At 42.8% G+C, this 26,375-nt stretch overlaps 1 protein-coding gene across 1 annotated transcript; it reads right to left on the bottom strand.

The window, feature by feature from the left end:
- Positions 1-1,386: 1,386 nt before the first annotated feature.
- Positions 1,387-25,342, bottom strand: LOC118364328 (D(2) dopamine receptor A-like). The gene is made up of 8 exons (XM_035745787.2): positions 25,076-25,342; positions 15,086-15,492; positions 13,609-13,718; positions 12,703-12,839; positions 4,086-4,300; positions 3,831-3,914; positions 3,284-3,641; positions 1,387-3,091 (listed from the first exon to the last, which is right to left on the bottom strand). Exons 2-8 carry the CDS (start codon positions 15,461-15,463, stop codon positions 2,895-2,897), a joined length of 1,479 nt encoding a protein of 492 aa, XP_035601680.1. The 5' UTR covers positions 15,464-15,492; positions 25,076-25,342; the 3' UTR covers positions 1,387-2,894.
- Positions 25,343-26,375: the final 1,033 nt, after the last annotated feature.

Raw genomic sequence — 26,375 nt, 5'->3', positions numbered from 1 at the left:
GGTTGGGGGGGCGAGGGGACTACCTTTGGGGTCTGGGCCTCCATGGGTACATCAGAGGACGTAGGGGGATCAAATCGTGCTTCTGTTCGGGGCTGTTTGGCCTTTAGATTCCTCTCAGAGGGGCGAGGTATTGGGGTCGTGTCTGTCTGATGGGCATTGGGAGGTGGTGGTGGTATGCCCATTCCCAAGGTAAGTGGGATTCCCCATGAGTGCAAAGAGTTTAGAGGATGGTAACTGAAATACCCCCACTGGTACATCCCCAGTGGCAACATTGAGGGAAACCGAGGGGCAGGTTCCGAGGGACGGGGTAAGGGGCTCATTGCATGGACTTTGTGCACGTGGAAGGAAAATGGAGGCTTTCATATCTATACTTTCTGAGAGGTTGGTGTGAGGAGTGGTTGGGCGAGGGGGGTGATAGCAGACCGATGCTGTAGGGGTTGGAGGCGTGTGACAGGTGGTGGAGGAGCAGAGAGGGTATGCGGCTGGGCAGGAGAGCAGACCAGAGTGGAGCTCTGGGCCTATCTCAGATGAATTGGTACCAGCGGTACGACAGGTGCCCTTCAGCAGAGATATAGACACGCTTATAAGAACCTGTACAATGTGTTTTAAGTGTGAATGTTTACATCTTGACACAATCTCTGTTCTTAGAAGCACACACAGGACTTATTAACATATCTGTATACACATTGTCCTCCAGAAGTTTTGTGCTGTCGGTTCTGAATCGACAGAATTGTGTGCATGATTGAGAGTTAAATAGAAAATTACAAGAAAGAGCATAATTGCTATAATAGAGCTATAAAGAATTAGAAGCTTGCTGGGAAATCAATCAAATACCACCCATTGTAGATTAGGCAAGGACATTTTGTTTACAAAAAAAGAGTGTAGATACAAGCCATAGAGAGCTGTGTCTCTACTTCTTCAGGGATTATTCAACTTAATCTATTGCTCCTTCACTCAAAGTTGGAATTCCAAAGTCACAATAAAAACATCCTTCAAATAGTGGCAACAATTCTGTCAAATGCATTGTCTATCCCAGGCTTGGTCTTTTTCAGTTTATTTTCGCCAGACCGCTCCTCTTTTGTCTCTTCTTCTACCAGCACTCCTCCTTCCGTACCCAACCTTGTTCCTTTCCTAATCAATTCATTATCTCACCCCCCCATCATCCCTCCCCTCATGAGTTACACCATCTTTCTCTCCTCTGTAGATAGGTGTGAGCAGTCCTGAACAAGGTAGGGCTGTAACAGATCTATGCACTCTTGTCATCGGGGATCATGAAATATGCACGTGAATAATTGTGAGCCAGGGTCAGAGTTTAACAGAGGGTAATGTATACTGTACCGCTGAGTCATTCACACTCGTATATACTTAGTTACAGAGGTGCACAGACACATACACAGTATACTGAATGAAAACAAACATACTTATGTTTTAAATATACAATAAATCCATTCGTATTTGAAGGGCTTCTCATTTTTATATGATTTCCTAGGTTAGTTTGCATACAGTATGACAAAAACACATGATTTGTATGGGGCAGTTTGTGTATGTTTATTGATGGGATAGGAGTTATCAATGGGGGGGGGCACGCACAAACGCAGTCAGTGACCTAACCATGACTTACACTGACCGACTATCACTGTGTGTGTGAGTTCTGTCTCACATCAGCAGCATTTGTTTGACCTCTCACGTTACTGTAGCAGACCGTTCGGTGTTGGCAGACAAGCATAGGGAGCATCCACACTGCTTCACCACCAGAGGGGGTTAGGTTAAAGTGGTGAGAAGAGCCAAAGATCAACATAGAGAGCAAATTCAGTTTTGAAAACCAATTAGTCAAATTCTGTCTATTGTTTGACCAGTACAGCAGGGTTGGGGTCAATTGGAATTGAATTTAGTCAATTCAGGAAGTGATTTGAATTTAAAATACAAAAACGGCTAGACTTTTGAAATAGCTTCTCCTCAGCTGAATAAGTCGTCATTGAAAATACAACTTTTCTCTAAGTTATTATTCAATTGTAAAATATCTTTATTTCCAGAATTGACTGACTTCAATTCGACTTGACCCTAACCCACAGCAAACTTCAAATAGACTAGCAACAACATGAGTAGAATATAATTTATTACATGTATCTGTACAATAACAGTAATACAGATATTTAGAGCAGAGCTCACATTAACAAACTCTAAACAACAATATATACATATACTTCATGAACAAACCTTGATTAGTCGCTCATCATATCACCATGGCATCATATCTTCACCAACATCATCATGTTCTTAATATAATACATCTCTTATAGGCTTGTTTACACTGGGACGACACAACAAGACTGCTATTGGAGAAAAATTGCGCTTGATGGTGCAGATTGATTGTGTATCTCCTTAAAAGATTACCTCTGTAATTTAAGTAACGTCATTTACAAACTGTAAATAACTGTATCAGAGTAAAAACAGGACAACGTCTGCAGACGCTTTGACATATGTGAGTCAGTCATCCTCGTACGTAGTGGGACAGTCTTTTGCCACTGATTGTGCCCTACCCCATGAGAATCCCATCTCTTCCCATAGAACCTTCAGAATATCTCTCTCCACCCGGTTATGTTTTATATTTACAGAAGTGTACATCTCTTTAAAATTCCCAAGGCTGTTTTTGATTTGGTATTTCTGTAAATTTGATTCACTTGCTCTTCTGTTTGACCTCTTAAATTATATATTTTTTTATCTTCTCTGTCGCCTCTCTCTACATCCCCCTCTATCTCTCCTTCCATTCCCTCCTTGTCTTTGTTTTCACCACTCTCTTTCACTTCTTTAGTTTCATTTCTAGTCTATGACCTTTTTTTTGCCTCTCTCCACTACTCAAACACTCTCCCCCCTCCTCTTCTTCCTCCCTGTACTCAGCAGTTTAGGATCTTGATGAAGGCCTTACGGAACTCGATGTTGAAGGTGGTGTAGATGACGGGGTTGACGGCACTGTTGAGGTAGCCCAGCCAGGTGACGGCACTATACAGGAAGGGGGAGATACAGCAGCTGGCACAGTGGGCCTTCAGCACGTGGGTCAGGAAGAAGGGTAGCCAGCAGATGATGAACACACCTTACAGAGGAGTGAGGAGAATTAAAGGGTGACGACTTAATGACGACTTATTCAGTCTCAATTCACTCTCTGCCCCTTCCCTTCAGATCATCAAACATTGAAGGGCCTAGGGGAAGGGGGAAGGAGTGAATTGGGACTGGCTGAAACACACTATATTCAACCACCCTCATCGTCTCCTCCTGTTTCTCTCACCCAGCACGATAGCCAGCATCTGGGTCGCCTTCCTCTCCTTCTGCTGCGACAGAGTCCCTTTCACCCTCTCCTTCGCTCCCTTCTCCCTGTCTGCATTTCGCTCCCTCCATCGCTCGCGGCCACTCACGCCGTCCTCGAAGGTGGCACGGCGGGGTACGAGGGCGGAGCGTGGTGCCACCGAAGGGGACAGGGCCAGGAAGGGCGCGGGCGCCACCGAGATGGAAAGAGAGACCTTGGTGGCTCGTCCGGAGGCGGGAGGGGGGTGAGGTGGGGGGAGGCTCTGGTCTAACTGGGACAGGAAACCACGCCCCACAGGTTCCTCATCCAGGGGGTGCACCACCGCCTCCTTCACTAACGTCTAATAGGGGGGGGGGCAGGAAGAAAAGATGGTAAGGGAGAGACAAATGGAGACAGAGAAACAACGAGAGATGTAGAGATATGTACTGTAGTTCAAATCTATGGCTCATGTTATAGGAGATTTCGGAATCCAACTTTATGGTCACAGTAGTTCCCCTGTGCAGTGGCTCACAGTGTTTCAGCGACTTACCACTTTCTTGCGTTGGGGGGCGCTGGTGGGGGGCCTCATGATCAGAGTGCACAGATTCACATCCTCAGGGTGGGTACACTTATTCTGAGAGGATGAAGGGAGAGAAAAGAATGAGGGATATAGAAAGTCAAAGATGCTTGCTTTTGGACCTACTGTCTTCTAAAATCAAGCTTTATTGGCTGGCAGTTTTATGGGGTTAATTGATTGATGACTGGCTGATTAGTTGATTGATAGATTGATTGACTAGTCATGAACCTTCCTGTGCCTGTGGCCCTCCCCCGTCTTGCCTCCTCCCTGTGGGTGCAGGCCGTGTCTACGGGGCACAGTGCGTCGGCCCCGCCTCCGCAGCACCACACAGATTTGGGCGTACACCAGCAGGGTCACAATGAACGGAACGTAGAAGGAGGCCACGGATGAGTAGACCACGAAGGACGGATCAGCGAAGGCACACTTGGTCTCCTCCCGACTGGCTGATGGAGTGAAGGGGATGAGAAGAGGTGGATAGAAACACATATGCTGTTTGGGAATGGGGACAGGTGGGAGGTGTCTGTTAAGGCAAGAGAGAAGTTTTCCTCTACAGTTCAGGTCAGATCGACATATTTAACCTCATTGACATCTTTGGCTAAATCCACTCTGTAATGGTGTGGCAACCAAGTAAATGCCTGGTTTAGCTCCAGATAAGGCAGGTACATAAGCATTTGACATTTGCTTTTCCTCTCCATATTCAAGCTGGATGCAACATTTGAAAGGCATTTAAAATCTGCTTCTTATAAGGCCAGGCCACGGCCTATAGCACAACACACTTCAGTCTAGCTGAATCCTTTCAACATTATACAGCTGCTAGCAAATGACTATATGCTGCACACTGTAAGATACTGCATTTAGGTGGTAGGTCCAATCCAATAAATTCAAGCTTCCCCATATACAGTATAACCATAGCCTTTCTATAGGACACATGATGACCCTGAACGCCACATCATCTCTTGTTTTCCCAGCAACGTGTTCAAAGGCTAGAGGCGCTCTCAAAAGGTGACTGAATGTTAACATGCGGATTAAAGGCGCTGCATGGTCACTCCGACATCTGCAGTGGACATGGAGCATTTACTGCGATATGGTCTCAACAGATGTCAGGGCATTTATACTTCTTGCGCTTTGCCGAGCAGCACAGAGCTGTTGTGAAGGACGCTGTCAAGAAAGTGAGTTTGTGTTTATACAAGAACTCTCGCCCTCAGGGACAGTCAACCAATCACGTCAATGTGGAGCTATATGGAGCCCTTCGAATTGTTAAAACATTTGAGAGGCACACAGACATGCGGAACAGAGCTTGATTTGGCCTCTGCGTGCCTCCAGATGCTCCACAATTGCGTCACACCCTCCCTACGAAGCCTCCGACCACATTTTTCAGATCAAGCATAAAATGGCTTTTGTGTTGGCCACTCCAGCTAGAGTGGTTGTTGCCATCCAGTTGCATCAAGCTGTGCAGCCTTTGCATACGAAAGCAGTACTCTCTTCAGCCCCATCCTTAAGGTAGGAGCTTATGTTCCAAACCTCAGTTTGCTTGTTTTCGCACGAGCTACCGCTCCGACGAGACGACACAAACATTTTTCAAAACAAAATGCCATCTTGAGTGAAACGTGATGATGGGCACGTAATCCGACTTAAAATCACATCACTGGTAAACATTCTGTATTGTGGATGTGGACCGACAGGCCAATCAATGAGTCCCTCTTTCATTGAAACGTGTTGACTGATTAAAGCGTACAGAGCTGAAAGCTGTTAGTAAGCAGTAGTGTGTGTGTGTGTGTGTATGCATGCATGGTGCTCTTAGTGATTGCAGTTACTGCAAATCAAATCACATTTGTCACATGCGCCGAATAGAACATGTGTAGACTTTACCGTGAAATGCTTAGTTACAAGCCCTTTAACCAACAATGCAGTTCAATAAATAACTGCGCATCATGACTAAACAGATGTAACCCTATCTAACTAATTATTCATTTTTTGTCTCTCACCAACTGGCGATACCCAGATATCCAGTAGGGCTGCAAATCTTCCAGGCTCACAACAGATGGACTGGAAGACTGCAATGTTTATTTTACACAGCTAATAACAAAAGGAGTGTGGGTTTCTTCACGTGCGTCTTCCCGTGCCATGTTTATGTCTCTCCTAGACCGAATGAGTAAAGGAGACTAGTGCACTTGTGATTCCATTGAATAGATTCATTGGAGTGGATGTGGTTCTGGATTTTCTGGAACTCGACTTGCTGCCGCAACAAAAAACACAGAGATTTCTGTGCATGAGGGATCCACTCGTCGACCTCCTTTAAGCTGCTGCTCAGTGCTCAGTCACTCTAAAGGAGGGGCGGGACAGGGGCAAAAATAACGTTTCTGTAGCCTCGGCCTAGAGTCATTGACCACGTTCAAAGTTTTCTGGATATTAGCTCATATCCCGCTTAAGGTCTTATTCCGGATAAGCTGTTTACATGCACCTTTGATATCCCGCCCATGAGTATCCCTGTATCCATGAATAAACAGAATGTTCATCATTTAATTATATGGGTTAAATGGAATAGTATCTGGAATATGGACACTGATGAACAATGGCGCCGGAGGGGATGACTGCCGTTTTACGGGCTCCTAACCAATCGTGTTGTTCTTTGCAACATATTTTGTAAATAATGTTTCTGCTACCGTTTCTTATGACAGAAAAGAGGTTCTGGATATCAGAACAGGGATTACTCACCTCGAACTGGACAAAGACGTTTTATTTAATGGGTGACACAAAGGGTATACTGTTGCTCCCAGACCAGGCCCAAATCCCTGTAATTCGCATGAAGACATAGATACAGGAGGCACAGATCCGGGTGCCTTGTGAGAATTCGTCGGCAAGTGAGTAACCCCACCTTTACATCCGTTCTATTGGCCAATGAGCAATCACTAGAGAATAAACTGGATGAGCTTCGTTCGAGACCATTCTACCAACGGCACATTAAAACTATAATATCTTGTGTTTCACCGAGTCGTGGCTGAACAACGACACGGATAATATACAGTTGGCTGGGTTTTCCGTGCATCGGCAAGACAGAACAGTTACCTCCGCTAAGACGAGGGGTGGTGGTGTGTGTCTATTTTTCAATAGCAGCTGGTGCACAATCTCTAATATTAAGGAAGTCTTGAGGTATTGCTCGCCTGAGATAGAGTACAAGGTGATTGGAATTTACAGCTGCAGGAGGATGACTGCCCGCTGGCCCCTGGTCATCTTCCATTTTTTAAATTTAACCTTTATTTAACCAGGAAAAGCCCATCGAGACGCAGTGTCTCCTTTTCAAGGTTAGACCTGGCCAAGAAGGCAGCAACAATTTTTTGTATTTTATTTAACCTTTATTTAACTCTGCAAGTCAGTTAAGAACAAATTCTTATTTTCAAAGATTGCCTTGGAAAAGTCAGTTAACTGCCTTGTTCAGGGGCAGAACGACAGATTTTCCCCTTGTCAGCTCAGGGATTCAATCTTGCAACCTTTCGGTTACTAATCCAACGCTCTAACCACTAGGTTACCTGCCGCCCCAATCAATACATTACACAATTAAAACATACAACGATACAACATGATCCAGTCAAAAAAACAAAAAAAAGCATTTACACTCCTCTGTAACAGAGTCTCCCATCAATATTTTTAACTAATTCAGTTACACTAACATATCTAGATGAAGCATGGATTGTAGATTATTCCATGCGTCTGGTGCACAAGCAGAGAATGCAGTCTTGCCTAATACTGTGAATGTCCTGGGGACTTTAAGTAGCAACCACCGAGCAGACCGGGTATGGTAACTGCTGGTGGTGAAGGAGACCAGACTACAAAGGTAGAGGGAGTTTACCCAAAAGGGTTTAGTAGATGAACACATACTTTATATGCACAGAAAGTTACATTTGTGAGGTCCAACCTACCATTTGGTGCAATGGTGGGTGAGTGACTTGGCATTTGTAATAAAGCGCAAGCATGCATGATAACAGAGTCCAGTCTCTGTAAGACGGAGGTGGTTGCATGCATATACAACAAGTCACCATAATCAATTACAGAGAGAAAAGTGGCCTGAACAAGCTTCTTTATAGCCATAAGTGGGAAGCAAGCCTTATTACAAACATAAAAACCCAATTTCAATTTATGCTTTGTCACAAAATTATCCACATGAACTTTAAAGGACAACTAGTCATCCAACCAAACACCTAGGTATTTGTAGGATGACACTTTTTCAACAGATAAGCCACCAGATGTGACAATGCTAACGTTCTCTGGAAGACTTCTAGCTCTGGTATAGGTCTTGAATTTTGTTTTTTGTACATTCAAGACCAGTTTGAGACCATAGAGGCCTGCAGTGACTGAAAAACAGTTTGGAGCTCTTCAACAGCCTGAACCAGAGAAGGAGCACATGAATATATAACGGTATCATCTGCATATAGATGTAACTATGCTGGTTGCATCTCATTACCAAATATTTTATCAAAATTGAGAACACAGGAGCTAAAATGGAACCCTGGGCCACACCTCTATTAATCTCAAGAAAGCTAAACTTGTGATTGTCAGTACATACACATTGTGTTCTGTCAGAAAGACAGAGTCTAGATAGAGTCTAGCTAGCAACAATTCATCGTCAACTGAATCAAATGCTTTTGATAAATCCAAACAGATGTTGGCCACACAGTGTTGCTTTTTATCAAGTGCATTAATGATGTTATTTGCCACTGCCGTAGCTGCAGTTGTGGTGCTATGCCCCGATCTAAAGCCAGACTGAACCCCGCTCAGTACGTTCTTTTCAATTAAGATGCTTTTGAACAGTGAGTTCACTAGGGATTCATAGACTTTGGCCAGGAGTTTAGAGATAGGACCATAGTTATTAGGATCTGAGGGATCTCCACCCTTTAGCAGTGGGAGGACATAAGCTGATTTCCAAATGTTGGGTATGGAATTGGTCAAGAGACTCAAGTTGAAAATGTGAGCCACAGGTTCAGTAATAATAGTAGCTGCTGTCTTTAAGAGGTAGGGGTGCAGGTTGTCTGGACCTGCAGACTTTTTAGTGTCTATTGCCTTTATAGACCTCACTATAAGAAACAGGCTCAAAGTTAAAATGGTTCACATGAGGGCCTATATCATAGTTGACTGTAACAGAGCTTATGTTAGAGGCCTGGGCCCCACCATTATCAAAAACTGAACCAGCATATATGACGTACTTGTTAAAAAAAACTACAATATCGGCTTTATCCTTCACTTCATTAGAATCCATCATCCATAACATAATTGATGTGTCCTCATACAATGCCTTTGTGATATGTAACAAGATCAACCCTACCTGGATGCCTGATAAGCGGAACAAGAGGAGGGTGTTCCTGGAGCAGCTGGGAAAGGCACTTGTAAACCCACATTCAAAGAAGTGAGCACCTTCCCCACACAGCAGCCACTGCAGCGCTTGTGAAAGCTGTTCAAGGGGCTGAATCTTGTCCTGATCCACCTGAGGCTGCAGCTGGGGCAGGCAAGAGGAGGAGATGCCACGTCTACCCCCCAAAGAAGGACTGTAAAAACAAATACTAATGTGCTGTACATGTGAGAAATACATCTGCAAAGTCCATGCGCACATACACTTGTATACTGTCCTACATGTGCTAATTAGAGTGGATTGATTAATCTTCTTCACGTTTTTGTTTTGTATCTATTATCTTATTTTATTCTTATTTATTATTGTTGTTTTACACCTTGTGGGTGGGGGCAATGGTAAAAAAAATGGAAGACTAGTATTTTGGAGTTGGATTCCTCATTGTACAGTATATAAGAATATATAACTCTGTTGGCAAAAATGTTCAAGATTGCTATTGCTTCCCTTCAATAAAAGGCATTCAAAACTACTTTCTGCACATTTCTGCCACTTCCGTAGGCTATACAAGTGCTCTCTTGCTATTTAAAAAAAATGTTTACACATATGCAGTACCTTTAGCAATACAAATAATAAAATTCCTCTACTTTAGTAAAGAAAACAATTATGACAGGTGTGTTGTAATAAAAACGAGTCGTGTCCACTGATTAAATGCAGTCTTTTCTGCATTGTGATGAGGGAAAACCCAGATATTCAAAGTTTGATGAATGACAGGTTGTTTCTTCATGCAAAATAGATTTGGGGTTTAAAATCCAATTAAGCTGCTTTATTTTAGGGGTAAAGTGAAGGCAAGTCATTTTTTACCCTTGGGACAATGTAAGTATACAGAATGTTAAGATTACACAAGGGTTAAATCCATTCCACCTATTTTCTACCAGCATGTCAAATGTGCAATCAGAGGGAAAAAAACTCTAGACCACATTTACTCCACACATAGAGATGCGTACAAAGCTCTCTCTCACCCTCCATTGGGCAAATCTGACTATAATTATATCCTCCTGATTCCTGTTTACAAGCAAAAACTAAAGCAGGAAGTACAAGTGACTCGCTGAATACAGAAGTGATCATATGACGCGGATGCTACAAGACTGTTTTGCTAGCACAGACTGGAATATGTTCCGGGATTCATCCAATGGCAAAGAAGGAGTATACTACCTCAGTCACCGGCTTCAACACTGTAGCATGCATGAGAGCACCCCCACATAGCTGATGTAAGATCTTTAAACAGGCCACAGCATTCACAAGGGTGTGGGGCCAGACGGATTACCAGAACGTGTACTCAGAGCATGTGCTGACCAACTGGCAAGTGTCTTCACTGGCATTTTCAAACTCTCCCTGACCGAGTCTGTAAAACCTACATGTTTAAAGCAGACCACCATAGTCCCTGTGCCCAAAAACACAAAGGTAACCTCCCTAAAATGACTACTGCCCCATAGCATTCACGTCGGTAGCCATAAAATGCTTTGAAAGGCTGGTCATGGCTCACATCAACACCATCATCCCGGAAACCCTAGATCCATCAACAATTTTCATACCACCCCAACAGATCCACAGATGACACAATCTCAATTGCACTCCACACTGGCCTTTCCCATCTGGACAAAATGAACACCTATGTGAGAATGCTGTTCATTGACTACAGCTCAGTGTTCAACACCATAGTGCCCACAAAGATCATCGCTAAGCTAAGTACCCTGGGACTAAAAACCTTCCTCTGCAACTGGATCCTGGACTTCCTGATGGGCTGCAGCCAGGTGGTAAGGGTAAGCAACAACACATCTGCCATGCTGATCCTCAACACCGGGGCCCCATGACTGTGTGGCCAAGCACAATTCCAACACCATCGTTAAGTCATTAACATTGAGACAGCCCATAGGGACAAAAGGAGCTGATCATGGACTACAGGAAAAGGAGGGCCGAACACACCCCCATTCACATCAATGGGGAGTCTACAGCACCAACAAACTATCATGGACTAAACACACCAAGACAGCCATGAAGAGGGCACGACAACTCCTTTTCCAACTCAGGAGACTGAAAAGATTTGGCTTGAGTCCCCAGATCCTCAAAGTTCTACAGCTGCACCAGAGAGCATCCTACAGAGAGTGTCCTGACCGGTTGTATCAACGCCTGGTATGGCAACTGCTCGGCATCCAACCGTAAGGTGCTACCGAAAGTAGGGCGTGCGACCCAGTACATCACTGGGGCCAAGCTTCTTGCCATCCAGGACCTCTATACTAGGCGGTATCAGAGGAAGGCCAAAAAAATTGTCACAGACTCCAGTCACCCAAGTCATAGACTGTTCTTTCTGTTATCGCACGGCAAGCAACACCAGAGCACCAAGTCTAGGTCCAAAAGGCTAATTAACAGCTTCTTCCCCGAAGCCATAAGACTGCTGAACAATGAATTAAATGGCCACCCGGACTATTTGCATTGACACCACCCCTCTTTGCTTTTACACTGCTGTTACTCACTGTTTATTATCTATGCATAGTCACTTTACCCCTACCTACAGCACATTTACAAATGACCTCAATTACTTTAACTAACCTTTATCCCCGCACATTGACTCGGTACCAGTATCCCCTGTATATTGCCTTATTATTGTTATTGTATTGTGTTACTTTTTTTACTTTAGTTTATTTAGTAAATATTTTCTGAACTCTATTTTCTTAAAACTGCATTGTTGGTTAAGAGCTTGTATAAGTAAGCATTTCACGCATGTGACAAATACAATTTGCATTGAATGTAGGCCTATGACCACTCACATGTAGCGTAATATCATATTAACTCCTGCATAATTATGCATTTCTTGCATTGAAATGATACAAATGTAAAATTTTGACTCAGGAACAGGAGTGGAGAAAGATTTCTTTAACCATCAAATGCGAATACGCGTGTAATGTGTCATCCTTGACACTTAGGCAATATTTCAACCACATAAAATGTGCACCCAAGACAAACTGAAGTCTTTCAGAAATGTCTTTTTCTCAGCTTTTAATTTCCTTAAAACCTGTCAAACTGATGACAATTGGACATTTTGCACAGGACCAATCTTTCCACTGTTTTGGAGTGATTGCATTTTCTCCCCGGGCACCTAAACGAAACAGACATCTTTACTGTTAACTAGATTACTAATGCATTCATTCTATCGATGTAAGACATTGTTCTGGTGAGCATTACTTTATTTAGATCTTCGGGGGCATATCAGCATATCCCAGGCATCTTATCCGGGTTTCTCATTACCTGGATACAAGCTTTTTCGGGTTGTTGTAAACGGAATATGACGTTTATACGTGTCAACTCAAAAACAGAATACTCGAGTATCCCAAATAATAATAGGATATTGGTGTGCATGTAAATGTGGTCACTGAGAAAGAGGGGGGAGGGGGATAAAGAGACAGCAAGAGAGACAGAGAAAAGGAGAGAAAGACAGAAACAGACAGAGACCTGTGTTGTTGAGTCCAAACAGCAGAGGGCAGGAGATTGCGAAGGAGAGGAACCACACGACAGCAATCATCAGAGCCACCCTCCTCCTGGAGCTGTATCTGGTGTTATACAGCATGGGCATCGCCACCGCCGTGTACCTGCACACACATGCTGTATTTAGAGCTAACACCTACACACACACGCACAAACAACCACACATGCACATGAACACTTTGTCCACCACCGCCCACACTAAGTTAAGTTGCATTGTCAGTTCCTCTCATTCACCAGGCAAACACAAACAAAAGCTGTTCAAGTCAGTTTCACAGTGCAGCAGCGTGACAAACCAATCTAAGAGTCCTCCATAGAAAGCCTGGTGTGAGGAGAGGAGACTGTCATCCCTCCACAGAGTTGGTGGTCAGGGACAGACACAAGCAAAGAACAGTACCCACACTAATCCCTGAGATATGGCTTCACATTTAGAGGGATTCAGTCTACAAAAGGACAAACAAGGCTACAAGTATTGAGGCTGCTGAAATTGTCAATTTCTTTCAACGGTTTTAAAAGGGTATTGGTTTGGTTGGACAAAATAAGCTCATGTTAAGAAGATAATGATACTTGAGAAGTGAGGAGGCTACCCGAAAAGATGGAAATGGTGTCCTGATTTTTTTTTTTTTTTCCTTTATGGGAAAGCAACAATAACAAGCATTAAAAAATGCATTTCCCATCAGGAGACATTACCATCACCTTAAAATATGTTTTTTGATGCAAGGGCACTATGAAATCAATCCAAATTTTGGAGAGAGAGTGTGAGAGGAGAGTGATGAGGGGAGAGTGAGAAAAAGCAAGACAGACAGACATATAGAGAGTATACTGTATATAGAGAGAGATAGAGATACTGTAGATAGATAGAGAAAGTGTGAGTACCTGTCGATGCTGATGGCACAGAGGTTGAGGATGCTGGCAGTACACATCATGACGTCCAGGGTCAGGAGAATGTCACAGTGGATGAGACTGAAGCGCCACTCCCCTACCACCTAGGAAGGGACATATACAGTATTAGTGCACTAGATAGGGAATAGGTGCCATTTGAGACGCAGTTATGCTTATGAATAATAGACTGGAGGAAAGGAGAACAAAGACAGATTCAGAGATTCAGATCAACAAGATACTGTTGATGGGAACCAACTGTAGCTTCTGTTATTGATCATGCCATCTTGACATTAAAACCTATTAGGGATAGGTGTTCTGCTAGCGGAACAATTCTTAAAACATACAAGTGTTATACATCGGCTTAAAGATACATTTCTTGTTAATCCAACCACAGTGTCAGATTTCAAAAATACTTTACGGCGAAATCATACCATGCGATTATCTGAGGACAGCCCCCAGAACACAAAACATTACAAACAGTAACCAGCCAAGTAGAGGAGTAACAAACGTCAGAAATGGCGCTCAAATTAATCACTTACCTTTGATGATCTTCATATGGTTGCACTCACAAGATTCCGTGTTACACAATAAATGTTTGTTTTGTTCGATAAAGTCCCTCTTTATGTCCAAAAACCTCAGTTTTGTTGGTGCGTTTTGTTCAGTAATCTATTGGCACAAAGCACGTTCACAGCAGGCAGACGAAAAATTCTAAAAATACCATAAAAGTTTGTAGAAACATGTCAAACGATGTTTATAATCAATCCTCAGGTTGTTTTTGTCATAAATAATCGATAATATTTCAACTGGACAATATCTTCATCAATAGAAAAGAAAAAACAAGAATGCGTGCTCCCGGTCACACGCAGCAAACATCTCTGGCAATTTCCACTGTCCACTCATTGAAAGTAGTGTTCCTCCCTCATTGTTTTCATTGTTTCTCCCTCAAAAACAAAAAGCCTGAAACAATACCTAAAGACTGGCCACATGCAGAGGAAGCCATAGGGCTCGTGAACTGGGTCTTAAGTCTTTGTATGGTGGATAGGCTTTCAATGGAAAAACAGCCATTTCAAAATAATAGCATTTCCTGGATGGATTTTCCTCAGGTTTTCACCTGCTATATCAGTTCTGTTATACTCACAGATACTCACTTATTTTAACAGTTTTGGAAGCTTTAGAGTGTGTTCTATCCAATACTACCATGCATATGCATATCCTATCTTCTGGGCCTGAGTAACAGGCAGTGTACATAAGGCACCTTATTCATCCAAACTACTCAATACTGCCCCCATTTCCAGAAAGGTTAACCGAGAGGGCTTTTGAAACACCTACGAATGAACTAGTGTAGAGAGACTAGGAGGTAAAGACATGGACGAGAGACAAATGTGAGAGAGAGAAAAACACTGGCTACCAGATGGATAGAAACATGTACGAACCCACACACACCCACCTCCACACACACCTACCCACCCACCTCCAGGTAGACGCCCCAGGGCATGACCAGGGTGGCCAGCAGCAGGTCAGACACAGCCAGGGAGACGATGAGGTAGTTGGTGGTGGTCTGGAGGGCGCGCTCTCGCGACACCGCCACACAAACTAGCATGTTTCCAAACACCACGCAGAAGATAAGCAGCACCAGCAGCACAGCGTAGAAGTTATAGGGAGGGGAGGGCGATGGAGAGCTGGAGCAGTTGGACAGAGAGGAGGAGGAGGTGGAGAGGGAGAAGGCGAAGGAAGAGGAAGGGTTGGAGGTGAGGGAGATGGACGGTGTGAGGGAGGGGGAGGGGGGGTATGAAGGAGAGAGGGAGGAGAAGCCTGTCTCCTCTGTCTCATTGGGGAAAGTAGTCATCATGCTCCTCTGGACAGTGTGTCTGGAAGAGTCTGGAAAAGTAACAAGAGAGACTAATAACATCAAGAGTTATAACTCACAATTTCACACACAAAGCTCTACAACTCTGCACCTTGTATTTACACAACACATACAGTAGATTTATGTACAATTGTCAACTATCTCAGCTCAATGCAGATTGGAGTTTTACATCCTGTAAGGGAAGTGATTAGTTGGTGCGGTGCTGATAGCTCAATAGATTGGAGCATTGCGCTTTCAATATCAGTTGTGGATTTGATTCCCACATGGGCCACACATATCAAATGTCTTTGTTGTTACTAGGCATCAGTCGCGTTGGATAAAAGCATCTACCATATGTTTCTACTTTACGTGAATTACTGTGCGATTCTGCATTCGACTGGCAGTTTTATTCCACCTTAAGCCCATTTCTCTAACTAACCACAGCACCTCCACCATCCAATGTTTCAGATTGGCTTTGAGATACATAATTGAAAGGGAGAGATCTAAAGCTCCCTCCCTGACCCTCTAAATTACCCTACATACCTACACCAGCCTACATATAGTGCAATCTGAAAGTATTCAAACCTCTTGAATTTTTCCACATTTTGTTCCATTACAGCCTTATTCTAAAATGGATCCCACAGACTCGTCTTCTGTAGGAGACAGGAGAATGAAAACATTATTTCATCAGAAAAACATAACCTACATCAGACGCATACCATCTTACTAAACTATATCAGGTCATAATTCTATACTACGCTGAATAAGCACATGTACAGTGCATTCGGTAAGTATTAAGACTTATTGACTTTTTCCCCCACATTTTGTTACATTACAGCCTTATTCTAAAATATATTACATCATTTTTCCCCCTACACACAATGCCCCATAATGACAAAGCAAAAAAAAGGTTATTTGAAATTTGAGCAAATGTATGAATATGATAAAAAGGAAATATCAAATGTACATACAATGCCAGTCAAAGGTTTAGACACACCTACTTATTCCAGGGTTGTTTTTTTCTTTTTACTATTTTCTACATTGTAGAATAATAGTGAAGACATCAAAACTATGAAATAACACATATGGAATCATGTAGTAATCAAAAAAGTGTTAAACAAATGAAAATATATTTCATATTTGAGATTCTTAAAATTAGCCACCCTTTGCCTTGATGACAGCATTGCACACTCCTGGCATTCTCTCAACCATATTCATGAGATAGTCACCTGGAATGCATTTCAATTAACAGCTGTGCCTTGTTAATAAGTTAATTTGTGGAATTTCTTTCCTTCTTAATGTTTGAGACAAGCAGTTGTGTTGTGACAAGGTAGGGGTGGTATACAGCAGATAGCCCTATTTGGTAAAAGACCAAGTCCATAATATGGAAAGAACAGCTCAAATAAGCAGAGAAACGACAGTCCATCATTACTTTAAGACAGGAAGGTTAGTCAATACAGAACATTTCAAGAACTTTGTGCATTCACAAAATCCATCAAGTGCTATGATGAAACTGGCTCTCATGAGGACCGCCACAAGAAAGGAAGACCCAGAGTTACCTCTGATGCAGAGGTTAAGTTCATTAGCGTTACCAGCATCAGAAATTGCAGCCCAAATAAAGCCTACACAAGTACAGACATTCCAAAATCAACTGTTCAGAGGAGACTGTGTGAATCAGGCCTTCATGGTCGAATTGCTGCAAAGAAACCACTACTAAAGGACACCAGTAAGAAGAAGAAATACGAGCAATGGGCATTAGACCAGTGGAAATCTGTCCTTTGGCCTGATGAGTCCAAATTTGAGATTTTTGGTTCCAACCGGCATGTCTTTGTGAGACACAGAGTAGGGGATCTCCGCATGTGTGGTTCCCACCATGAAGCATGGAGGAGGTGGTGTGATGGTGCTTTGCTGGTGACACTGTCACTGCTTTATTTAGAATTCAAGGCACACATAACCGGCATGAGGTCATGACTTGCCCTTTTGGGTGAGGATCAAATGCACCAGATCCCCCCCCCCTCTCCCCCCACAGTTTTATGACTGTCGTAAATACCTGCAAGAAAACTCTCTCTCCCACTCTTTCAGAAATAGAAGTTAAATCCCTTTGTTACTCATGAGAGAGACGTTGCATTACAGTAACATCAAAAGGTTGAATAATGAAACAATATTTCTGTAATCCAAAGAGTTTGAAGGGCCCTTTGGTACTTAACTTATTTGGGGTAGGGGGCAGTATTTTCACGTCCGGATGTAAAGCATGCCCAGAGTAAACTGCCTGTTACTCAGGCCCAGATGCTAGGATATGCATATCATTAGTATATTTGGAGAGCAAACACTCTGAAGTTTCTAAAACTGTTTGAATGATGTCTGTGAGCATAACAGAACTCATATGGCAGGCAAAAACCTGAGAAGAAATCAAACCGGGAAGTGGGAAATCTGAGGTTTGTAGGTTTTCAAGTCTTAGCCTATTCAATATACAGTGTCTGTGGGGTCATATTGCACGTCCTAAGGCTTCCACTAGATGTCAACAGTCTTCAAAACCTTGTTTCAGGCTTCTACTGTGAAGTGGGAGAGAATGAGAGCTGATTGAGTCATAGGTCTGCCAGAAGGCCATGTGCTCAGTCAGGCGCGTGCCCGTGAGAGTTAGCTCCATTCTCTTTCATTTCTAAAGACAAAGGAATTCTCCGGTTGAAACATTATTGAAGCTTTATGATAAAAACATCCTAAAGATTGATTATATACATCGTTATGTTTCTACGAACTGTAATAACTTTTTTTGACTTTGTCTGGACCTAGTGCCTGCACATTTGGATTACTGTACTAAATGTGGGAACAAAAAGGAGGTAGTTGGACATAAATGGACTTTATCGAACAAAACTAACAATTATTGTGGAACTGGGATTCCTGGGAGTGCATTCTGATGAAGATCATCAAATGTAAGTGAATATTTATAATGCTATTTCTGACTTTTGTTGACTCCATAACATGGCGGGTATCTGTATTGCTTGTTTTGGTCTCTGAGCACTTTTCTCAGATTATTCCATGGTGTGCTTTTTCCGTAAAGCTTTTTTGAAATCTGACACAGCGGTTGCATTAAGGAGAAGTATATCTTTAATTCCATGCTTAACAGTTGAATTTTCATCAACATTTATGATGAGTATTTCTGTAAATTGATGTAGCTCTCTGCACTTCCACCGGATATTTGGGAGGCAAAACATAACGCGCCAATGTAAACAGAGATTTTTGGATATAATTATGAACTTTATCGAACAAAACATACATGTATTGTGTAACATGAAGTCCTTTGAGTGCCATCTGATGAAGATCAAAGGTTTGTGATTCATCTTATCTCTATTTCTGCTTTTTGTGACTCCTCTCTTTGGCTGGAAAAATTGCTGTTTTTTTGTGACTAGGTGCAGACCTAACATAATCGCATGGTATGCTTTTGTCATAAAGCTTTTTTGAAATCGGACACTGAACAAGTTTATCTTTAAAATGGGGTGTAATACATGCATGTTTGAGGAACTTTAATTATGAGATTTCTGTTTGAATTTGGCGCCCTGCACCGTCACTGGATGTTGGTCCCTAGAGAGGTTAAAGAACAATCACGTCGAATTCATTACTAATTTGTGATGTAGCGTAAGGACAGAACAACAACATAACTGTATCTTTGAATGTGTATACCTCCCAGTGATCAGATTCACATCTAGATGTTGTGCTACTTATATGATTAAATATGAAACTATTTGTGAGAAGATTTAAGATGTAAGATGTTAGCCTTCTAAATGAATGGTCATATATATGAAGTTATAACCAGTCAGTGACCACACCCACGCGAGCACAGACATTATGACAAAAAGAGGGAACGCCCCCCCTCCGAGTGCTGAAATAGGACTCGTGAAAAAATGTACATTAGGGCAGCAAGACTGGCAGCGTGAGCTGAAAGGAACAGATTGGCTAGAAACTCTGAAACGTTCAACAGAGAAGAAAACCTCTACAAGACCAAGCAGGCAGACGGTGTGAACCGGACGTCACGAATGGTTAGATTCTACAAGACCAGTAAACAGACAGCATGAGCTGGAAGGTACAAAATGGTTAGAAACTCTAAAACTTTCACGAGTGAAGAAGATGAAGACTACACAGGAACTTTCAGTTTGCAACTGTTTAAGTACTTTAGTCTAGTAAACTCGACCGAGAAGCACCGGGTGGTACTCTGAAAGATCTGTTCTAAAGAACATTTCCCTATCAAACAACCTTAATAACAGAGCCCGCTGAGCAAGCTACAACTAAGAAATACTCTGTAGAATTACTCCCCTAGAGGATCAAGTGGTTTCAACAGAGAGACAGCAAAGACATACAAATGTAAATATGTACATTGCAATTCTTTCAAATTAGTGGCTGTTCATGTGCAAAGTATTCACATTTCCATGAGCATAGTTCTCAGCTGTATGTATGTAGTTGGTGCATTCTGTCTTTCCCGCTCTTTATCTGTCCCCATCCCTTTCCATTGTTTACCAAGCTGTCATATCGGTTTTAGTCCACCAGGGACTTGACTTAGCATTATGTAGTAATCAATGTGTAAGCTATTCTGTTTGTGTGTTAATGTAATTCTGTGTGATTATTTAGTTAGTAAATAAATAATTAAGCCAATTTCTATATCGCTGATTAACCGTTTATGCTATGGTTCGTGCAGCTATCCAAGGATTTTGCAACATTCAGAATGAGACAAAGTAAATAAGAATTAATGAATTGGCTGTGACTGATGTAAAAGATATTTATATCTTTAGAGTTTAGTCAGGAGATAAGTTGTTAAATAACTGTCCGTGGTGCCCTATATTACTTACTTAATTGTTACATGAGTAATTTAATAGCGTCATTTTTTTAAACGTGGTATTTAATTATTTAATAAAATAACAGTCAATCACATTAATGATAGTCAAGACACAACAATGGCTACTGCTACCACAGCATTCTACAGAAAATACACAATCCCATCTGGTTTGCACTTAGTGGGACAATCATTTGTTTTTTAACAGGACAATGACCCAAAACACACTTCCAGGCTGTGTAAGGGCTATTTGACCAAGGAGAGTGATTGAGTGCTGCATCAGATGACCTGGCCTCCACAATCACCCATTTGAGATGGCTTGGGATGAGTTATTCCACAGAGTGAGGGAAAAGCAGCCAACAAGTGCACATACTTTCCGAATGCACTATAGCACAATCTTAGAATTAGCTGTCCAGGCAGAGTCTATTGGATCCATACTCCATCCAATGACACAGAGTGGTAATATGAGTGTCTCAGAGGGCCACAATCTATGACCGGAGTTCCTATTGGACTAAATCACACTATTTACCTCCGTTGACCTCTAAAAAAATGTGTGTTGGTCAGGACTGGCGTTGTGTGCAGGCCTTAGAGGACAGTGCCCGCCCAACTGTACCTCCTTGCCCTCGTTAGTGACTATAGCTCAGCCAACACCATAGTACCCGCCAAGCTCGTCATTAAGCTCAGGGTCCTGGGTCTGAACCCCACCCTCTGCAACTGGGTCCTGGACATCCTGACGGGCTGCCCCCAGGGGGTGAAGGTAGGACACAACACCTCCACTTTGCTGATCCTCAACACTAGGGCCCCATAAGGGTGCGTGCTCAGCCCCCTCCTGTACCCATGACTGCGTGACCATGCATGCCTCAAACTCAATCATCATGTTTGCAAACAACAGTTGTAGGCCTGAATACCAATAATGACGAGACAGCCTACAGGGAGGTGGTGAGGGCCCTGGCGGAGTGGTGCCAGGAAAATAACCTCTCCCTCAACGTCAACAAAACGGAGCTGATCGTGGAAACAGCAGAGAGAACACGCCCCTATCCACATCGGTGAGAAGCTTCAAGTTCCTCTGCGAGAAGCTTCAAGTTCCATCACGACAATCTGAAATGGTCCATCCACGCAGACGGTGTGGTGAAGAATCTCAGGAGGTTGAAGAAATTCGGCTTGGCCCTTAAAACCCTCACAAACTTTTACAGACGCACAATTGAGAGCATCCTATCGGGCTGTATCACCGCCTGGTACGGCAACAAAAAAAGGCGCATGTGCCACTGGCCATGTCACCGTTCTCATTGTTTTATTTGTATATTAAAACAATATTTCTACCAGCACACCCAACCAAAAAAAATGGTCCAGCTCATGTGGCATTTGCCAGATGGCCAATCCGCTCCTGGTATAGTCGGCCTATTTTACAGAAAAATGTATAAATTAAAGCTTAAGTGGTCAGCAACTTTTTTTTCATGTGGAGTGACAATTTACATGACCATTTCTACCAATCTGCATGCCAGTTAGGACCTCTGATTTTCATATGCTCATTTTCATTTAACAGAAAATATGCTGATGAAAATAAATATCCATTATAAATCACATTGGCTACACCACATGGCAGTTGGTTCAGGATCTTTCAATTGCATGTACCTCCCTCTACTCCACCAGTCCGCCTTTATTCTAGCCCATCTGTCTTCAGCTCTTGCTAGCGAAGATTAAACATTTTATCAACTATTCTGGGCCCTTGGAGATTCCTGCACCAGTGAGCTCCAGACATACAGCTTTATTTATGCAAGGGAGAAGAAGTGTTCAGGTATTTGATGATGTTTCCACAGAATATATAGTCTCAGAGCATTACATTTTCCACTTTTACCCTGAGGCTCGGTGGTTAGGGGAGAGTGCTGGAAAGATTGTACCCTATGGGGGCATAGCCATGGTAGCCAAAATAATGGCCTGCCCAGCATTTTTATACATGACCCTAAGCATGATGGGATGTTAATTGCTTAACGAATTCAAATAAAATGTTATGTCACATGCGCCGAATACAACAGGACCTTACCGTGAAATGCTTACTTACAAGCCCTTAACTCTATTTTATTAAAACTGCATTGTTGGTTAAGAAAATATTTACAAAAAAAACAAACATGTAAAGTAAAAAAATAACAATAATGAGGCTACATACAGGGGGTTCCGGTACCGAGTCAATGCACTGGGGTACAGGTTATACGAGGTCATTTGTACATGTAGGTAGGGGTAAAGTGACTATGGATAGATAATAAACAGTGAGTAGCAGCAGGGCAAAAACAAAGGGGGGAGGGGGTGTCAATAGTCCAAGGGGCCATTTGATTAATTGTTATGGCTTGGGGGTAGAAGCTGTTAAAGAGCCACTTGGACCTAGACTCGGCGCTCCGGTACTGCTTGCCGTGCGGTAGCAGAGAGAACAGTCTGACTTTGGTGACTGGAGTCTTTGACAATTTTTTGGGGCCTTCCTCTGACACCGCCTAGTAGAGGACCTGGATGGCAGGAAGCATGGCCCCAGTGATGTACTGGGCCGTATGCACTACCCTCTGTAGCGCATTGCGGTCAGATGCCGAGCAGTTGCCATACCAGGCGGTGATGCAACCGGTCAAAATGCTCTCGATAGTACAGCTGTTGAACTTTGAGGATCTGGGGACCCATGCCAAATCTTTTCAGTCTCCTGAGGGGGAAAAGGCGTTGTCGTGCCCTCTTCACAAGTTTATTGGTGTGTTTGGACCATGATAGTTTGTTGGGGATGTGGACACCAAGGAACTTGAAGCTCTCTACCCGCTCCACTACAGCCCCATCAATGTGAATGAGGGCGTATTCGGCCCTCCTTTTCATGTAGTCCACGATCATCTTCAATTCAGAAACCACACCCCTTGGAAGCATCTGCTTTCAACCCTTACAACCCGTTTTTAATTAAGTAATTTTGCAGTGTAACTGAAGTTCAACTGCAGTTATTCTGCAATTATTGCGTTTAAAATACCACAGTTGACTGCTGTTTCAAAACTGCAATCTTTTTTCGTATGGGAATATAATTTTTATCCCTTATTTACGATATATATTTTTCTTTAGTCCTTTGACTGACAGGAAATCAATATGTTTAACAAGGTCAGTACTGTTCAGCAATTGGGCTTGATGTGAAAAAGCTCTACCCGGCAGTGCTTATGGGAAATCATGGATAGTGGATACAAAGCGTGTTCTAAGACTTGTTTCATGGATTTAAAAAAATATCTTTTAGATAGATGAGATGTGTCTAAGAGGGGAATCGAGTTAACCTTGTTGTTTTATACTGTCTGTGTCAGCGCTTCTTCAAGCCATGCAGATGAAGACTCAAAATATCTAGTGAAGTAGTCTAGACTTTTCATTAAATAAAAACAGTGTCTTCAAACCCCCTCTTTCGCTCTCTTTTTCTGACAATCCTTTTCCCCCTAAAAATGGTTGTGTTTGGAAAGAGATATTTAACAACCACCTCGTTTTTTTTTGTATATGCCCTTAACTTGTGGCTGTTAAATATGTGGTGACAACAACCCATGGACTAGATCACCTCTCTGTCCTTCCATGCTCTCTCTCTCCGTCTTCTCTCCCTCCTTGTCTGTCACATGGACTCTAGCACAGCTTTGGCCTTGTTGGTCACAACACAAAATACTTTTTAAAAACGTGTACCCAATCTTGTTCTAGGCGAGATATTCACTGGGCAGCAACAATCAATGGAGGGAAAGGGAGGAAATTGAGCAGTGTGAATGAATCATCAGTGTTGAGAGAGGATGGACTGGGAAATTCATTAATTAATTAATAAATACTGACTGGTATATTTTAAATCCCTCACTTCTCTCAGACTCAACGCTCCATGATCTACTATTCCTCTCACTTCTTATTAAGACCATGATTTAACCAGGCATGTCAATTAATAATTGTTTTTGTATTTACAATGACGGCCTGGCAAGAGACCCCATGTGGGGTAGGGTTGGGGATTAAAAGTGTATCAATGCTTCATGATACCCAAAACAAAAACTAGTTCTGCAGTATACAAATGTAAAAACTGTTTCTGAATATTACAATCAGTATCACCCTTATCTGCCAACCTGATCTGGCAGACGGAAAGCTGCTCCTTTCAGATCCCAGGTACCACCTGCCATCACTGTGCCCTTGAGCAAGGCACTTAACCCATACATGGCTCCAGGGGCGCTACACTGAGGCGGACCCTGTGCTGCTCCCAACGTGTGGCGTGTGTTTGTGTCTGGGGGGGGAGCAAAGACGGTCATTTATTGAAGGACTAACGAAGTCCTTGACTTGTCCCATATTTCGAAGCAGAAATACTGGTGCATCAAGCATCTGAGAGTAGGAGTGCTAATCTAGTACGAGGTCGGCCCTATCCATGAGATCCTGTGTTCTGAAAGGCTAAACTTATCCTAAATAAGCACTCCGACTCAGACTTTTAATACATACTTCCCCGGGACTCATTACTAGGTCTTAACAATGTATTCAGTCATTATACCAAACAGTGGTATATTTAATCCCATTCGTTTCCTAGGGGAGTCGACCACTCTCAAAAGGGTTGTCTATGCTCCTGCTGGGACGCAGACCTGCTCCCTGACATTCTAAAGGGCTAGTTCCTGAACCACCCATCTCCTGCTGCAGCTCACAGTGTAAATCCACCATATGTGCATGAATGAATGAACAAGTACACACAGACAGAGACATACACCTTATAACGTAAAAATACAGAGACAGGTAACCCAAATAGCAACAAAATGATGAGTAAAAAAGTAGGTTCAACTGCAACTTACCCTCACTCGGCTGTAGTGGTAGTCAGTCCCATTCCCTCCAAACAGAGAATTGCAACATACAGCAGACAGTATGAAAATGTTTGCACTCACTATACCGTAAGACTCTCTGAATAAGCGGAAAATGGAAAATGACAGAGTGAATCAGTCAGTCACCACCACTCAGTCTGCTTCTGAGCCTGCTAACCCTTCTCCTGTCAGAGCTCACACCTCAACCTCTATAACATGCAACACACTCCCTCCCTCTACTCCTCAATGAGTGTTCCAGCAGTAAATCCCTTCCTCTCGCCACCCCTCTCTGGTTTTCACACTCTGTACTTTCCTCCAAGTGATTTAGCGGTACCCTCCCTCCCCCCCTCCTCCTCCCTCATTAGCCAGTGAGCAGTGTGTGTGTGTGTATATTCAGAAGGAAAAAAACAGACAGACCGATGAAAACAAATGAACCGCGTGGGTAAAAAGATCTCTAAAGCGCTCCAATTGGGCGACAAATTAAAATCATCCATACATGTTTGGCCTCGCTCGCAATGAGCAGAAGCAACAGAGGAGATCAGAGAGAAATGAGACGGGGAAGACAATTCGAAGGGGAAAACGTCTATGCTTCATCATCAATGCGTAAACGGGGATAGCAATGGATGAGGGCAGACAGTATGAGATGGGCAGTGTTATCAAACTCACTTGAAAACGCAGTGAGAGTAAGAATCATATCTCATAATTATAACAGATAGTTCAGTGAAGTTGGTTAGTGCCCAAGCACTGAATGAAGCCTATCCGCTCAGTTTGTTTTCATCGTACAGTCAAACACACCTTCGGCCTACGAGTAATTTATTTTGGCCCCTCAAAGTTGTTTTAGTCAAAAAGGACTGTAAAAATCAGCAGGAATTCAGATAAAAAAAATCATGTTAATTTAGGAAATCTGTTCAAGTATTCCCACAAATAAAAAGATAGCTGTACAGTATGTGATCGTGTCTCAATGGAATCAAGGTATGAAATATTGACTTCATTTAAAAATATCTATTTTTGGGCTTACTTGGTCAATTTGCAGTGTACAAATGATTATAATTATGTAGTCCATCAGCTCTGACATCTAGTTGCCCACCCCTTGCCCACCCCATATCCAATGAAGCAGCCTCTCTGTGTCCATCAAAACCCCTTCATCCAACTGCAGTATCTCAGTAAATGACTCACTCAAAATGATCATGACTGCCGGTTTGTTCCGTGCACAAAGCTCTCACCAATGTCCCTCACTGGGAGCATAATGTGATCTACACAGTATAGTTGAGCCCCAATTCTTCACAGTTCTTTC

The sequence above is a fragment of the Oncorhynchus keta genome, chromosome 31 (assembly GCF_023373465.1).
Source record: "Oncorhynchus keta strain PuntledgeMale-10-30-2019 chromosome 31, Oket_V2, whole genome shotgun sequence".
Lineage (NCBI taxonomy): Eukaryota > Metazoa > Chordata > Actinopteri > Salmoniformes > Salmonidae > Oncorhynchus > Oncorhynchus keta.
This window is presented reverse-complemented; position numbering and strand designations above follow the sequence as displayed.